The sequence below is a fragment of the Pagrus pagrus genome, assembly GCF_965226575.1.
Source record: "Pagrus pagrus genome assembly, chromosome: 10".
Classification (NCBI taxonomy): domain Eukaryota; kingdom Metazoa; phylum Chordata; class Actinopteri; order Spariformes; family Sparidae; genus Pagrus; species Pagrus pagrus.
Window position 1 is genome coordinate 25,388,142 of NC_140194.1, and position 19,039 is coordinate 25,407,180.

Genomic DNA, 19,039 nt, shown 5'->3' on the forward strand with positions numbered 1-19,039 from the left:
CAACTTATTATTAATGGATGTAGAAGCCAGGTCAGGAGATGAGTACCAACAGGTGCAGCACACAGTTTGCCCTTGTCCAACTCATCTATAAACCATAGAGCGCGTCCCATTATCTACTGTATCTATTTTAATATTTCACCATCCATACTGCAGTGCTCCTCTGTACTGCTGACTGTCAGCACTCTCACTCTGATATGGTGTTTGCATCTGTGTGTGAAGATGCATTAGCCAGAGGGGATTAAGGCTGTGAAGAATTTCACGTCTTAATTAACCCCCACTCATCAATTTCTCCCCTCATGTGTCACGGCAGCAAGCAGGCACAGTCCGGCTCTGTCTCAATCTTTTTCATGACTTATTTGGTTCACATGTCTCAATCCTTTCAAGCTGAAGAATTCAAGGTTTTCCCAGGACAGCGTTTTATTATAGCTGCAGTGGGGATCGCTGCACAGAGAGGATTTATATACAGGTGCATAAAGCAAGTCTTTATCTTTATGGTATTCAGGTCTTATATTCCTGGTTGGGCCGGCTCAAACAAAGGGCCCGCAGGTGGTTTTAAATCAGATTTTGGGTAAAAATCCTAAATAAATCCAGCTGTAACTCACAGTAGCAGTTTGCTGGGCTCAGATCAGATTTTTTTTTTTTGTTTTTCTTTCTCAATGTCAGTGTCAAACTTTTTCTTCTTGACTTGCTCCAAGACATTCATTTATTTCACAACACACAGCCAGTAACAACACAAGACAGCATGCTGAAGTATAAATAGTTTATATTTGAGAAACTAACGTGATAAATATTTCACCATGAGACAGTAAGAGGTTTTTGGACAGTAACTTTTCGGAGTATACATCACAAATGTGATGTCACAGGTGTATATTGTCACAGACCTTTCCATCATCTTATGGTAGCCATCATAGTGTTACATGACATTTAAAGCAACAATGAAAGGAAAGTCCTGGAGAAAGACAGCCGATTGTTGAGTCTCATCAACCCAGGATTTTTTGTGTTGGCGCTTGATCTGAGATGAGTGTCAACAAACAAATATGTTTCCCCAAGAAGTTACATTTTGTTGCTTTGATTGACAAGTTATTTCTTGTACACTTAAAATGACATTTAAGGTTCAATTTGTAAGATATTTGATTGTTGAGTCTCATTCCCTGGTCTTCAAATACTGATGATTTGGGTATGTAGGTCGGGCTGGCCACTGACCCATAGCGTCAGTATTTGATGAGTCTGGAAGAACAATCAACTATTTTACGAATTTGGGCCTTTAAAGGCAACAATAACTTTTGGTTTCCTAGATCCTGTATATGCAGAACATTACCCAAAGAAACATCAGTGAACATTAAAACCAAACCAAATCACCAGGATCAATGTTGGCATGTCCATTTATGCAAACCACAGTTATGTTTCAACTTTATGTTTCTTTAGGTTCAATTAGATTTTTTTTCTTGTGACAACGCTGAGCTTATGTTCTGGTTAGGTTTAGGCACCAAAACCCACTTGGTTAGGGTTAGGAAAAAAATCATGATTTGGCTTAAAGGAAGTGTCTTCTTAAAAATATCTAAATAAATGCTGAAATGCAGTCTTGAGCAGTGGTCACTGGCTTGGCAGCTTTCTTGCTTTACTCCACCACCATAGCTCAGACTACAAATATGAAAGTTAGGGTATGAACATGTAATGTGAGCGTGATAGGACGCGTTTTGCATAACATGTCAATATGGTACAATATGGTGCCTGTGATAAAGTGGTTTGCAGAAACGTTAACTGCTAACATTTTATCCGACAGCGACCGGGCTGGAAAAACAGTAACTAAAATTCACACAAATCCATTCAAGGCTTCTGTTTTTGTTGCATCTGATAATTCTGAAATTGTTTCATGTCACACATGAAATATAAATCAAGTAACATTACATCCCTCTCTCTTCTCAGAAATCTCAATCCACCTACTTCTTATCATTGTAGTGATGAGGCAACAAATATGTTTACCATAATTTGACTTTGGTTGAGGGATTAGCACTAAGCGGGCAGCTTGTGTGCTAATCTGCCCTACTGCCCTTCAGATGAAAAGGCAACGGGGAGCAAAAATATGAAACTAGGTCCAGTGCAGGTGCTGCTCTGAGCCTCTGCAGTTGGAGACAATAAAAAGATACAAATCTGGTGATAAGAGCATATAGAATACAGAAATAATGCAATTGCAGTACAACTGTGGTATGCTGGGTAAAGCAGATAAGACACATACAGTTTACAATATGGCTAACAGATGTAATGTAAGATAACTGGAACTGAAGGATGCTTTTTACACCCATATGGAGTGAATTATACAATGGGAGGTCACAGAACAACACAGCTGACAGTCTCCGGTGTTAGCTGCACATCAGAGAAGTCCATCACCTACCTGGACATTTGTACAAGAATATCTGATATGTATTATAGCACCAGCAGAAAATGGAGGATGCATAGACTCATACATCATGTGGCACAGTGAGCTGCATCCATCAAACACATTATCCCAAGACATTCCCTGTGAGTAGGGTTCGATGTTTTCATATGTACATATACATACACATAAAGATGACATACACTGATTCATAATAAACAGAAGGAAGTGTTTCTCCTTTGAGAGTTATTTGGATTCTCCTCTGGCCTGTGGCCTTCATTATAATAATGCCTAAAATGATTGAATATAACTTTCTTGGAAATTACTGACCTTAAAGCAACTTGAAACCATGACAAGATACTCGGTCAGTGTTATATTTAGAGATCTTTCATGTATAATCTTTGAGATTATGAAAAAAAGAAAAAAAAAACACAGCTTTATCAAAATTCTCTTTCATACGTTATTTTTTACTTGCAGACCCCAAGGATAATACTGAAAAACACTGAAATGCAATCCTGCTATCTTTACAAATGTCATTCTATGGCTTAGGCATACTGGCAGCTGCAGGAAGAGGTTGTCTCATGATGCAAGCCATAACCACTGCAATGTGCAATTTAAACACGATGTTTAATGAAGAGAAACCAAAAACAGACAGGTATAGATTAATAGATGGACACAAACTGGCTGTTAAGTGAAAAAGCTGCTTGAAAGACTAAATAAGAAGGTGCAGCGGCTTTATAACTTAATTAAATCATGCCTGGGGCGAAGAAAAAGAAACCTGCGCTGAATACTGATCGGCTGCTGGTACTGATTCCTTTTATCCTGCAGCGCTTTTGTACGAGGAGACTATCGAGAAACAGGTGAAAGAACTGCAACCTTCCTTGATTCTTTATAGTAAAATTAGTGTTTTGCTTGTGAACAGAACGTCTGAATTAATATTTGTGCACTCTGGAAGGCCTGCATGGATGAGGTTTAAGTATCTCTGTAATGCCCCATGCATTACATAAACCAAACTCTGTTTAATGGGGCATTTCTGGGTGAGTGAAGATGCTTCAAAAGTGTTTACGACTTTAGCTCGCCCGTCTAGGGATTACTAAAAATGCAATGAAAGGGAAAATACATATTCTAGTCTAAGTGACTGTACAGAGATGATTTGGGGGCAAGGGAGCGTCAGAAAAGGGGGGAGGGTACACTACAGTACGTTTTCTTTTGGCTAAAGGGTAGTTTGACTTTCTGGTCTTTTATTTTTTCACGCTGGTTTTATGCTTTATTTTAGCTTTTCTTTAACATAGTCAATGATCACATAAAAAGCTACAGTAACACTTTATAGTAAGGTCCTTGTAATAAGCCTCAGTTAACAGCTTATTAATGCATAATTAGGTATATATAAAAGATCTAAATATATATTAATAATGCTAAGAATAGTCTTGCTTTTTCAAAGACAAGAACATAAAATTTGGACTCCTCCACATGTAAAAATGTTCATATAACCCCTGAAGGTACATTTCTTTTGGCACTAAAAGGGATCTCACCTGGTTTATAAAAAGGGCCGTTTCATTCATACATTTACAAATAAAGTCTTTTTTGTTTAGAAGTGTTAACACTATATGTGCTCAATAAAAGATTTAGGTAAAATATGCTGTAATATCGCTGCTGAGTATGTTGATTTAACTGACTGACTGTGCACTGTCATGTCTCACTGTTATTGTCTAAAAAACACAAAAGGGCATTTTGAAAGAGCAAAAACACACCACAGAATCAGCAGACTATGGGATATTTAAGTAATGGGACGTTGACGTGTGTTGAAATGACAATGCCACAATTATTCACTTATACTGTACATTAAATGACATATTTTGACCTGAAGTCTGACGTGTTCTGTGGTGTCTACATAAGATTTTGTGACTGAGGAACAGTGCAGCATGGCCACATTTTTTTCATTGTTTTTTATATTCCTTGTCGAAGCACTGCTTGTCAATTAAACCACAAAGCAGAGTCATAACACACAGGTTGATGTCTTATGCAGCTAATATTACTTGGAGTAAGTTCTGTGGCCATGACTGGGTTCTGGTTGCCAACGGCAAAAATCAATTTCAGCTGCACGAACACACCAGCAAGCATGTCACACACAAACACACACACACACACAATGTATCATGAGAACATTCGAGTGGGGTGTGGAGTGTGAAGTGGGAAACTCATCAGTCAGGGGGTAGATTCCAGTGCAGGGCTACCAGTGCAGGACTGTTTTTTACAAGATACCATTACAGCAGCAGAGATCTACTGTTAGTGAGCTGCCAATGTGAGTAATGTTTCCTTCCTACAGTTTCCATGTCCACTACATGCCAGGATCCAAGTGATGTTCAACACAGAAGAAAATAAATAGTATAAAATGCTAAAAATGAACCAAAATACTTTCTTATCTTACTAACAATTTAAAGGCAAAGGTGTTTTGTTATAAGTAGTTTGTTCAAGGCTGACACTGTTTGCTGAATTGCACTTGATAAATTGTTTGGGTCTGCATGATATGCACTCTTTGGCTCAAGGCTCAACACTAAAAAAGACTGGAAAATCTGGATAGACTTTGGTTTTTGTTTGTTGTTGATGCTAAATGCCTCCTATGATATTTCCATCAACTTTGCAGCTGATGTGATTAAAAAGCCTTAGAAAGCCCTGGATTTTACTTGCCAAAAGCAACAGCCACGTTCAACCTAGCTTGACCCGTGTGTCCTGGCTGTAGAGAATGACCTGCAGCAGGATGGCCACGTCGATCAGGATCTGGACTGAACCGCAAACCCAGAACTGAGTCGGGCTTTCATTCATCACAAAGTAGGTGGTCTTGAAGACATCGCCGGCCGTCCACAGCAGCACCATCTTCACACTGGAGAGACACAAAGGCGTGAGGACAAGAGTTAAAAAAACAACCACGATGTTTGTTTACAATAACTAAACCAGGGAGAAAACTCGTCACATACCCACATGCCATCAAATTTACAATTTAATGGTGCGATTAGTGTACACAGCAACTTTATCTAAATTGCATGATCGATGCTTTAATATCTCATTAAAACAACACTTTGACTAATGCTTGGTTAGGTTAACACAGTCCATGAAATAAGCACATCAGAAACATCAGCCAGGTCGGACCATTCTGCTTAAAGGGGCAATAAGTACAAATTTTAGTTTTAAAAAATCTAAGATGAACTAAACTTGTCAACAGAATGTGAAGAAATAACAGTTTTGACATTACGTCACAGATGTCTATGCATTGTGTTGCAGAGATGTCACTGATGTTGGCATGCTAACCAGCTAGCCCCAGGCCTGAAAACCTCTTTCTCCCAGCAGTCCAAAGCTCCTGTGCTAGCACGGTAAACATCAACACTCTCCTGGTAGTCCAGCTAAATGCACGGCTAACTGAGCTAACAAGCTAACAGTAGCTACAGCCATGGATGCACAAGCAGGTTACATTTAGCAACAGCAGTTAGCAGTTACTCTGGTGATATGCTGCCAATAGTTGTTGGGAGTATGAATTCAACAGGTGGCCAATTCTTATGTATTGCACCTTTAATGACAACATATATAACCAAGTTTGACAATTTCAAGATGTAAGTAGTAAAAGTGCATTAGAAGTAAAAACAAAAACAAAAAACAAACAGCGCTATGCTTCCTATCCATGTCTATCTGTGAATGTTGGACTGATTTTTTCGAGTGTTTTGGTCTTTATTGTTTCTGCTGTGTAAGAGACAGCAGGGAAGTGGTAAAAAAACACACAATAATTGCCTGTATGAGAGAAAGACACTGAAGAAGATAAAAGTACTGTACCACACCAGCGGCCTGACGCTGACACAATGTACTCTGCTCCTCCACACATCACTTTCTATCATTCCACTGTCGCGCTTTTCCTTTTTACCCCTCCTCTGTACTTCTTGTCGCTGCCTCGACTCATTTACTATACTTTTTCTTTAACTCTTGCCCTTCACAGTCTCTGCCCTGATGCCAGCGTCTCTCTGCTCTCTCTTTTATTCTCTATTCTTGTTCTCTGGATGGTGAAGTCCCATTGGCATGAATGTAATGTGAGTTTGTTCTTTTTATTAGGGATGACTGGGCCTGGGGACAGAGCAGGACTATCAGTCATCAATGAGACATACTGTAAAGGTCAAGGAGGTTAGGGAGAAAGGAAAGGAAAGAGACAGAGACAGACAGCCTGCAGAGGACAGCATTTATCTGGCACGCAGGAAGAGAGACAGGGCGAAGGCAGCATAACCAACAGAGAGAACGAGAGGACCCTCTGTGAATGGGGAGTAGACCTCTGTGAGATATGGATGATGAGTGCGTATGGGGGTAGAGGCAGCCTAATGACTACGGGGATAGCTGCCCTGTACTATCCTTGAGCTCTCCTTGTCATGTCAAACTCCTGACTCTCCCCTGGGCTCCCTCGGGCCCTGATGAGGAACCCAAACATTTGTGGCAAATAATCCTGTCCTGGCATTGAAATGAGGACATCATTATTCAACATATCTGGGAATGCACTAAAGCTGGACTCTGCATGCAAAATCAAAATGTGAATAATGACCCAAACTTATGCAGGCTGCAAACACAGGTTGTGCTGGAGAGCGACACATGTACAGCTGTTACAATAAAGCTGTGGACACTTTCATATGCAATCGACCTAATGGCTCATTAATTGAGTTGTGATGAAATGGATTGATTGTCTGATTGTCACTGTAGGGGAAGTTATTAGTTCAGGTCACATTTTTTCTTTTTAGTTTCTAATGGATGTCAGTAGTGGTAATTAGATTGGTATTTGATTGGCTGTTCAGCGAAGCAAATCAGGGCATAAGAGGAGAAACAGGGAAAGCCCCTTGAGCCTGTCGCTGTAGTATCCATGATTTCACCCATTTAACACAGTTTCTTAGTCTTAGCGGTGTTTTCAAGTGCAGATTTTTGGCCGAGACACAGGCGACGTGAGATGATGTACCGGTTGGCTTTTGTCGCCACTAATTCTTTGATGTCAGTTTAGCGTGTCTGGGTTCTTGGTCCCAATAAAACTCAGTACTCTAGTCATTATTCTGTGACTCTGTACACCATTACTCCACGTTGTGATCCAACTGGATAACATACAGAGATAAAAGAAGCTAGTCATTGCTGACTTTTGGGTCACAGCAACAGGATCTATGAAAGACAACTAATGACAGCTAGATTCCACGCTTTGTATAATGTTGAACAAAAACAACACTAGTATGCAAGAGCTGCAAATAACTCAGCAGGTGTTGAAATAAAACAAACATAAAGCAACATCACCTGGGAATCAGGACTAATGCTAGCGAGCTTGGCTAACTAGCTGCACTTGCCAGGTGAAGATTCCAATTTTCAAGATATCAGTCAGCCGGTGGAAACGGCCGCCCAGAGGATTCAAGCTTAGACACTTTTTACATGAATCTATCAGCTTTTGAGTTAAAGGAAAATTAAATTCTTACAAATGAAAAGTTAAATTCTTCAATTCTGCTTTATATGTCGTGCATGACCAGGAGCTATGGAGGTTAATGTAAGCGAACTTGTATTGCTGTGTAAAAGACATAATTGAGTCAGCTATCTTTGTGACTCTTCCCTACTGGTGCTGCCGTTAGACTTTGATGTATTATTTACCCTGCAGTTGTCACTGGTGCCTGTGGAGGCCATCACTGAGCAGAAGTTTTAAACAGATATTAATTTATTTACACCAAAAGCTAGACCATAACTACTCTGAATGTGAGATGAAAAATCCAACAACACAAAGCCAATCTGTTTCAGTCAACACACAGCTCCCTGCTTTTTACCAGTTTGGTCCAACTGATCCTCCTACCTCCATTTTACCCACTTCAGGCTTTAGGAAGAATCTCTCTCTAACGCTGACCAAGAGGCACTTGTTAAGAGTCTCAATGATGGGTTCTGCTCCCCTACCAATTTAAACTTTTGGAGTAAACACTCCAGGGTTTCATTGAACTGCTCCAAAAATAAGTGTGCTAAAGAATTTAAATGATCATGCTTTTACTTCTCTCCCTCTAAGCTTCCTGTACTCCTTGAGGAGAATACTAGCTTTTTTCCCTCAGAGAGTACCCTTGGTTGAACTTCAGATTTCTTATTTCATCTCTGTTCTTATATTTTTCCTTTCACTGTGAAACTTTCTTCTTTTATCCAGTGTCCTATTCAATCGCCATCTGTACTTTCATTGCCTCTGTCATTGCTTTTGCTCTGCTCCTCTTCTCTATAAAGGGAATAGATTTAGTGACTTTTTTTGGCATCTACTTCGAAACATGCAAAAGCAATAAAGTTGCCTTTTACAGCATGGTTAGCTTGCTGATTGAAGCAAAACACAACTAATGAAGGGAAATTGTTACATTTACAACTACGGAATAAAATAATAATGCTTTGTTTATTTTTCTTCAAAATTCAAGCTACTGTTTGAACATGGGTATAAAAAAAATCACATATTACATCAGTAAAGCTGTATTTAAATTCTAAGTGTACAGGCCATGCCTTGTAATACAGTGGAATGTTTGTGCTGTCTGACACACATCAGTAAAATATGCAATTGTTGTTTACTTACTAACGAAAAATGGAGAAAATTTTAGTGAGATGTGCTGAACGACACAAAACCAACTGAGCGGTAATGTGAGGGGGCATTTTGCATTGCATCAATTCAAGCAAATTTGGTGTTACATCAGTCTCACACCAGCTGTGTTAGAGCAAATAGTTTGCAGGAGGAAGTGCACAGAATAAAGAGCAGCACAAAGCACCCATCTAGGTTGCTATGGACTACATTTTAGCCTTAATCCTATTTCCAATTTTTACCCCTACCCCTCATTTCTGAGTCCCCCCGTGCTTCTGAGAACAGTAGTTACAAGTTGTGGTTGAAATCACCCCCTATGAAATGGGATAACCCTTAGGCCTAATCCCAATGCATCTTGCCCCTAACACTTAGTCCTATCCTCCATTTAGCGTGTTCATGCTAAGTGGTGGATTATCCCTATTCCTGTTGGGATGGAGGGGTAGGAACAAGTTACATGGCCCTCCAAACTGAGGTTTTTGAGATGCACACTTCAAACCGAGGGTTATGAGAAATCTCTATTATTTCAATGTTGTATAGTACTTTTCTTCATAACAAGCATAAAACAATCACTACTAATTTGCTGATGTCTAGCTAGCTAATGTTGCATCATTATTGCTTTAGAAGTATTTCAATGTTGAATTCCCCACTCTGATAGCATATGACACCTGAAACTTGACTACATTCCAGCAGTGAAGTTGCTGCACTTGGTAGCACTCCTCCAATATCCGTACAGACTGACAGGGAATTGTGAGTGTCCATGCTTTTCTATCTCCATCAGACAAATGGCACATAGTATTGTGGTAATACAAGGAATGCCACATTGATGGACCATTGAGTATCATGGCTTTCACTCTGTCACTGTTTTTGGTGCTTTACACCAAAGGTTTTATGTTATCGGCTTTTGGACGATAATGAAATCATAGCCGATAATAGGAAGCCAAATTGCTTTAATTGACTTAACAAGCGCAGCATCTACCCACTCTCATACATAATACAAATCTTATTAGAGTTAAGTAATATTAAATCATCTATCTAAGACATATAATGGTCTTGTCCTTTATGATATATATTGCCATGTTTGAGAGATTTTTACTCAATTCTCAGTTATATAAGTACAGGAAATCAGAGACGCACCAAATTACTTTTTCATGGTTCTTCTCCAGATAAAATGTACCCAGTTGTCAAAGATAACACGTTATTTCACATTTTTTAATTTAAAAAGACGTTCCTGGCCTGTTGTTTAAGCACAGGCTAAGAAGTGAACAAAGTTTAATGATTTTATATTACATAACCCTAATAACATTTGTTGGATTAAACTTCATAGAATGTTTCCCTCCTCTCAGAACCCTTGTGGAAAAGGTATTGCAATCTTGTTTTCTTCCTCTGAAACTGTAAAAAAAATGTTCGGGTTGACAACAAAATGTTTGGTTCTCTAGTCTACATCGCGTGGCTCTACCCAGGTGCAAAGGTCAGACGTCATGATGGGATTACAGCATGCTGCCTTTGTTCTTCGTCTCCTCTGTCTTTATTGGGGAATTGCAAACCGTCTTTAACTCTCTGTTACTGTAATTGAGTGTAGATGCTGCACTTCATAAGTCAATAACAGCAATTTGGCTACTTTGATTTCAATATCGGCCAATAGTCAATAACATAAATGTACCAATATTTTGATGTGAAAGCACCAAAAGCAGTGACAGAGTGACAGCCCTTATACTCATCGGTCAATTTTTGACCTGACTTTTAAACAAAACAAACCTTGTAACAGAAGCAGAGTGAATATAATATAATGTTATAAAAGTCTGGGACAGACACTGAAAAAACCTTAGCATATTTCCTCAGTATAAACACATCAATCATATTTTCATATTTGTATTGAAGCAGCAGATTACCATGTACAAGCATTTCACGGATGGTTTGAGCTGCAAATGAGTAAATAATGGTGAAGAGGAGGAACATGATGCAGAAAAATAGAAATCTAGAAAGTTCCATGAAAAACAAAAACCTTGCCGGTCCAAATGTTGCAGTTACATATATTAGGGTAAATTTTGAATTCAGTGGAGAATAATTTTTTTTATTCCTACCATAAAAATGCACCATTCAGTGCACACACTGTACTTATTCATTTTTTTAAAACTGCTTCATCTGTCGTTCTCCACAACACTCTGACCTTCATTTGTTCTGCATCTTCCTCTCAGCCTCTGTCTTTCTCTGCTCCCCGCTCTGCCTCTTCCTAACCTTCCCTCCCTTCCTTCTCCATCCTTCTCCCTCCCAAATTCTCTGCTCCCCCCTTTGGCTAATTTCTTTGCTCAAGAGACGGCAAACATCATTAACGAGGATGAGTCATTAACAATGTAATTAAGGAGGGCGGGTCATCTGTACAAAAGCGGTCTCTACAGCTGCGCAGCGGAATGGAGACAAAAAAAACAGTTTGAGGTCATTCATCTTTGGATGGAACACACACACACAAACACACACACACTTCCCACATTGTAGAGTCTCTGTTTGTCATGCTAGTCTCATGTAGCTCCATCTGGCAGTGACACCATTATTCAGGGGAGTTGTGGCTCAGTCGACAACTGATGAAAGACCCAGAACAAACAAATGAAGTTGCTCCTGAGTGAGGCTTTGAGTGTCCACAGGGAGAAGGAGTTATTATGGTATTGATTGAGAATATTGACTGACTGACTGACTACCTCGCTGTCACACACTCGTGCACACACACACATACATCAGTCAGTACGTCTGCCAGCTTGTCTTATTTTTGCACAAAAACAGCAAATGCAAACCATGAAATTGCTTATTTGCTTTGCTTTCTCACCAAAGCAAACACACACGCACTGATGCACATACACAAACGCTCTCACGTTGACTCAATTCAGTCGCTCATTGATTACAACTGACCTGATACCTTGATCTGAGCCAAGTGGCAAGAGGTGAGAGACGAAAGGGTGAAATGGTGCGGTGAAACAGTGTACTTCAGGGACGGGAAAGAAAATACGGGAGCTGAGAGATCGATGACGGAGGATGGAGGTAAAAGGAAAATGATGAAAGATGGATGACCATGTGGCCGGGCAAGGGGGCGATAAAACTAGAGAGGGATGAGAAACGAAGCCACCCTGATGGAGAGTTGGAGAGTGACAGGACAAGGGAGAGGGATGGAGAAAACGAGAGTGGGGGTCTGATTGCACGGTGTGATGGCTTCGGCCGTATGTCGGCCAGGCAGTAATTGTGCTGTGTATTGAACGAGTGCTGTCAGGCCAGCTATTAGCTCCTCTAAGCGGCTGGCGTGGACGAGCAGAACACTACTGCGGGAAACAGGGCTGAGTGACATTTAGAAAGAGAGACAAAGACATGGGATGGGGGAGAAAGAGAGAGCAAGAGAGAATTAAAAGGACATGAGTGAGGTACGGTCAATTTAGTGATTTCATGTCCCAAATCATTTGCAAAGTTGTCTGATGCATCTTTAAATGTCACTTTTGAAACAGCATCTAATGGCTTAAGTCATTTTAAAGGACATGCTCTTGTATATCATTTTCAGTATACGGCAGCAGAAGACTTCTTGAGGCCCCATCATTATGCCAGACAGACACTGATAAAATATTTAGCTCTCCAAAAATTTCAAACAGCAACTCCAGAATGATTAAACACACATAATGTCATTTCTGACACTAGGGGTCTCTCAATCAAAGAAAAAAAGGGAAGCAGTGTGGGATTATGGGTGTTGTTGTCATCATTGTTAAAAAAAACATGATTGCCAATGAAAATCTGTCTACCTGACTCAGGCAGAAATGTTCCAAGATTAAGTTTTCATGTTAGTCTCATTTGCAGACTTTCTTTCTCACTGTTTGCCGAAGTTATAGCCACAGGGAACCGAATAACCCACCAGTACCGTTAAATAGAATTATGGATTTCTCTGTGTTTGAATATTGTTGGCAACATTTTGTATAATGTAAGTACACAACTCAGCAGAGTAAATAACAAAGGTCAAGTCATTTTACCTTTATTTAAGTTTCAGCCACTTAATGGTAGAGTTTTTGACCATGCAGGCAGCACCAAGCAGGAAAGTTTTGATTGAGATTGTCCTTACTTACGGGCAACATACACATTCCTGATGCCAGTTTCATGTTATTTTGCTTCCTGACAGAATGTGGTGACAAAATGCACCAGAAAGTATCGATGTGCCTGGAAAGGCATTGAAGAGAAGGACTGAATATTATTAAAAATCTACTTTGTAAATGTTTTATGAGAAAGGAAATGTACTCCACACATTTGTTTAATCTTAAGAATACACATAATGCACTTTGGTGAGCAACGCTGAACGTAAACATAACTTTGCTTACACAAAAATGCCACGGGGGATCATTAAATACTTGGTTAGGGAAAGATCATGGTCATAGTAAAAAATAAGCCTAAAACCTCCAGTGGTTTAACTTTTCACCTTGCGGCATTGATGCATAAGGGTGTGGCTGCAAATGAGCACAATCCAACTATACCCATCGGTGATACTGTACTACACTAGAGCCACTTATCCTTTGTGTGTAACTGTTCTAAATATAAATAAAAAATAATAAAATCTTTAAATTGGTGCAATCTAGATGATAGATAGATTACTTTATTAATCCACAAGGGAAATGTTACGTTCGCAGCAGCAATTCACATAAAATCACACAACTCACAATAACACACAATTGAGAAACAGACACAAGAATAGTAAAAATAACACAATATTTGCAAATTTATACATAAAAACGCCTATAATACTGTGAGATTGAAAGGGGACAGACAGAATGAATAAAACAAAAATTTGAATATAATTCTAAAATGTGCAAAATACGAGGGTTCAGGTCTGGTTGTGCCGTCTCCTCCCTCCGCCCATAGAGTCATTGTAAAGTGCTAGGGCAGTGGGGAGGAAAGACTTGAAACAACGGTCCTTGTTGCAGCGCAGTTGGAGGAGCCTTGAGCTGAAGGCGCTCTGCTGCCTGATCAGCAGGTCGTGGAGAGGATGTAAAGTGTTGTCCATGATGGTCAGCAGTTTGTGCAGTATCCCTCTCTCCAGGACCACCTCGAGGGGCTCCAGAGCAGTCCCCAGTACAGAACCAGCACACATTAAACGATCTCAGCTTCCTCAGGAAGTAGTTTGCCCTGTCCTTTCCTGTATAAAGCCTCAGTGTTGTACCTCCAGTCCAATCTGGTGTCAAGGTCAACACCAAGGTATTTGTCGCTCTCCACTACTTCCACCTCTTCTCCCAGGATGGAAACAGCTCAGGGTAGTCCGGGTCTCCCTAAAGTCTACAACCCTCTGATTCATTTTTGCCACATTTAGAAGAAGATGGTTTTCTCCAAACCATGAAACAAAGCAGCCCACCAGTACTCTGTACTCCTTCTCCTCTCCACCACTGATACACCACACAACTGCAGAGTCATCTGAGTTTTTCTGCAGGTGACCGGACTGAGAGTTGCATTGAAGGTCTGAGGTGTACAGTGTGAAGAGGAATTGTGTGGTCCCCTGTGATGCAGCTGTACTGCTGACCACCTGCTCAGACACACACCCCCCCAGCTGTCAGACTGTCCAAAATCCAGGAGGTTGTTGATGCGTCTGCCTGCATCTGTTGGAGCTTCTCACATAGCAGTGCAGCCTGGATGGTATGGAATGCATTAGAAAAATCAAAAAACATGATCCTTACAGTGCTGCCTGCTTTGTCCAGGTGAGAGTGGACTTGCTGGAGCAGATAGATAATGGCATCATCAACACCAACCTCAGGGCCGAAAGCAAACTGCAGTATGTCCAAAGGGGTGCTCACCTGGGGTCTGAAATGACTCTAATTGGTTGTTTAGCTAAGTGAATAAGTGAAATGGATAAAGAAAGGGAAAGCCCATTGAGCCCAAAGTATCCAACATTTTACCCATTTAGTGCTATCTCCTTTCTTTTTCACTCTGCCCGCAAGTGCCAGTACCACCTCCATCAGGATTACAGGGATTAATACAATACCAAGCAGCTTCCATTTAATGTATTGGTGAAGCCATATAACAATAGAGGTCAGAAGACTATCAGGATCTCTGTTATTGCAGTTGTCGGATTTATTGCAACAGGTATGTGTCATTAGAAGAGGTACTGGATTAGGTTTACTCCATTCTGTGTCCTCTTCACATCCTTTGACCTCCCTCCAAATTGCCCAGTGCCCTCACAACCCCAACCCCATCCCTCTGCTGCTTTAAAACAATCTGTCTCTCTATTTCTATTCACTCCTCACACCAAAACTGCTTCTAAATCATCATCCTCAGCCCTCCTTCACATCTCTGCCTCTACTCCTGTCAACTGCTATTTCGTTATCTTCTTGTCCCAGCCTCCTTTGCTGCCTTTCACCTTGTCCACTGCCCAAGGGACCACTGGATGGACGGATGGATGGATGGATGGATGGATGGATGGATACTAGGACGAAAGGATAGCCAAATTGAGAAAAAGATGGCTGACTGCTTCGCACAGAAACCACAGAGCAGAGAGCAGACTGGACCCATGGCAAACATTTGTATCAGTATATGGAAATTTTATGACTGCAGTCCGGAGTACAGATGTGAAGGTGACCTTGTTGTGGATGGCAAAGCTGTCATGCAACTTTTGCAGAAACAATGTTTACTAAATTCTGCAACACTGAAATCACAATAAAGAAACAGTTTCCCATTAAGGCTGACACAAACTGGGTGTTCTCTACAATAAATGGTTTTAGGGAAAGTAACGCAATCACCTGTTATACTGATGTTTTTCTTTTTTCCATTTGAATTAGTTTTGACTTCAAAAGAAGAACAGATAAATTAATACAACTTCTGTTTAGTTGGTGTCCCCATGGCTGAACCATTGTACAGCATTTTGATCTTGTTGTACAAAACATTACTTTGTTGCAAACCCCTCTGTAAAAAATAATCTATTTGAGGACTTTCTACGACCTAACAGCATAGAAAAAGACAATTTAAATGGTGGTGTCTGAATCTTCTGAATCAAGCTTTCGTGGATAGCGATTCCAAACTTTTGAATGGTACTGTAGGTGTTTCTGCCTTTTGTGGTACATCTCACATTGTAAAGAACATTCTGTAACTCAGTGGACACACAGCACTTTTTCCATCACTGTTGTAGAGCTAAGTAAGCACCTGGTCATAAATTAAAGCAAGTGCGGGCTTTAATCTTTAAATGGGGGAATCCCACTTTGTATGTGAGACCTAAAGAGTCTCCAGAGGAGGGTTAGACTGTCCTCTAATTGCTTGATAGTACTAATACACAACTCCATGGGAAGAGACACGCTTGAGCAGCAGGGGATGATGTTTAAAGCTTCAAAGAGCTTCAATCACTTCTTTTGCATCAACCATGCATGTGTGCATTTGCATGTGTGTCCACGCTCGCAAATCTTTGTATAAACATGTGTGCGCCCACACATGAGGGTGTGTGTGTGTGTGTGTGTGAGGTGATTTAGCAGCAGGGCTGTAGCTCTCCCCAAGGGGGGGCAGATAGAGAGACGAAAATCAAAGGGCCCAGCTAGAGAGAAGCCGAGCTGCTCTTAACCCACTAACTATGAATTATGCATGTTGATCGATTGCACAGAGGCAAACAACGAAAAAGTTCCCAACCTGCCAGAAAAAGATGGATTCTACTTCACCAAATGAAGCGGAGGGGAGGTGAGGAGAAGGAGCAACACACACAGTTTGCCTGAGGATATTTTAGATGCTTTTTAGGAGACTATAAACAAGCCAGAATAAATGAGATGGCTATTTCAGTATATTTATTCCATCTATAATCTTATGTAATCTAAAACAGTGCTCTATTCGTCATACCGTTGCTTCTTAAATAAAAAATCAATTATGAATGCCTACAGAAAACAAAGATTGTGCAAGGCAACACAATCCTGTAGAAGGTATTTTAATAAGTCAATAAGAAGTGAAATTCGCTCACTTGTGATACACTTTATATTCCTGACAAGAACATTTCAAGCAAGGCCTTTATTCAGTGTACAAAGTGAGGCAAATATAGTGGTATAGAGTATAGACAACAGTGGCTGATCACTGTCACATGGAAACCATACAAGTGTTTCAGGTCAGTGTAATAGAAATATAATTCACATAAGCAATCTGTGGCTCATCACTCATCAAATAACTCATCAAATAAAAGAGAAATGTCCCACACTTCAACCCACAAGGCAAAGTTACAAGACCAAACAACAGGAATGTGGTAGCAGGTCGTGTCATCAGCATCTTATATGAAGAAAAGCAATACTGCATTTACTGTATGTGTGGAAAAGCCTCTGTCATCCTGTCTGTCTGAGCCAGGCTCCCGTAGTTGACAGTGGTGATTATGTGAAGTGATTACTGTCTCTGGCAACTTGTATTGAAAAAATCATTGCAACAGTCTGCCCTCCCGACCGCAACTTCAGTCAACTTACCCCTCCCCCCAAATTTTTATCTGCGTCTCAAACAGTATCTACAGCAAAGCTTCTGTAATCGTTGAAGTTGTTTTAGCTAACCTGCTGTCCATTTTGCCTCACTCATCGCTACGTCACTACATGAAGAAGGAGCTGTAGGAATACCACAAAATGTCTTTTCTCTGTTACTACATGAGAGGGGGAGGACAAACGTGGGTTCCTGACCAAACGCTCTATAACAGTTCTTACTGTTGGAATATAGAGCTATTTAACACTTATTTTAATAAAAGATATATCACTTACAGCAGCTTTAATACACAAAGAGTGAGAGATCGTGGGATGAAAGATGCTAGATTCATTCAAGCAAGTCTAGTAATTCATGAGAAAAATTCAAAGGTGTTTCAAAATACTCTGCAATGTTACGAAACTGAGTTGAGTTGAGTTTAAAAAACTATCCACACATGAAGATGTGTGGTAACACTGCCAGCAGCAAAAGAATTGGCTGAATTTTGGAAAATACTGGTGATCAACACTACACCAAAACGTGGTACTATGTCTTGTTTAATTGCTGCCTTAAGTCCAAAACCAATCCTGCAACAATACAAGAATAATATAAAGCATATGAAGTGAATCTGCAATGGAGTTTTTAAAGCAGTGACTGTGTGGCTATTTGATTTTATCTCTGAAAAGCATTGACTGAGGGTTGTAGGGGTTGAGATCATTTTTACATTTCTAAGTAAAAGTCTGAAATGCTGCTTCTCACTGTTGTGCTGTCTGTGGTTTACTACCAGTGTGCCTGGGGGACTGCTTCTGTTTTATCCCAGGCAGCAGGTCCAACATGGCTTTGGCATTTAACTTAAGTTCACTGCCATTATGGATGGGAATATGAGGGAAGCATTATTTGTATAAATTTGTTTCCAAATGCCCTCATGATTTGCATGATGTCTTACTTTACTTGTTTACAGTACAATATGAAGTACAACCCCAAGACTATACAGCAAAACACCAAAACAGGCATTTCTCTAAATCCCTACCATATACTGTAGAAACAAAAGACAATGTGACATCTCATAACACAATCTCCTGTCTTTCCTTGCCTCCGGACAAACAGGACTGTGATATGACAGTGAGAGCTACTGACTTATATAATGGTTTTCGTGTTAACTCACTTTACTATGTAAGGACGAAATGTATGCACACTGTTCAAAACTGGGCTGCAAATAAGGATCATTTACTGTTGAATTTTGGAGGTCAAAAAAGGTGTACAGCTCAGTTTGTTTTATCAAATGAACAGTTCAAAAACCAAGATATTTAATTTATAATGATAGGAAACGGGAAAGAAAAACATTCACCCAGGAAACGTGTTTGACATTAAACAGTTACAGTGTCACAACAAATTGGGACAAAACACTTCCTATCCTGACACACGGAAATGCTTTCATATACAGCTGTCTGTCTTTTCTAAGTCAACTCTCAGTTAAGAGTTTTGGAAAGTACTTGCATTAATTGTTCATCTTTTCTTTCTATAGATATTTCTATAGACTTTTTCGTTTTAAACGGGAGGCTTCCCAACATTATTGCTTATTTGGTTTATGGCCAGTCCTTCCAAACTAAAGACATTCCAACCCAATGGCCAGAATAAATATTAGCTACATTTCTGCAAAATCACAG

General features: G+C 40.1%; 1 protein-coding gene across 2 annotated transcripts in view; it reads right to left on the reverse strand.

The window, feature by feature from the left end:
- Positions 1 to 671: 671 nt before the first annotated feature.
- Positions 672 to 19,039, reverse strand: part of LOC311263799 (solute carrier family 66 member 2) — a 56,114-nt gene continuing 37,746 nt past the window's right edge. Inside the window, exon 5 of one of the 2 annotated variants that reach the window (XM_084364117.1) lies at positions 672 to 5,255. In XM_084364117.1, the coding sequence (XP_084220243.1) occupies positions 5,081 to 5,255 (175 nt within the window). In that variant the 3' untranslated portion in view covers positions 672 to 5,080. Of the gene's footprint in view, positions 5,256 to 13,553; positions 15,394 to 19,039 lie in introns of those variants that run through there. The other variant, XM_084364118.1, reaches the window with a different exon arrangement.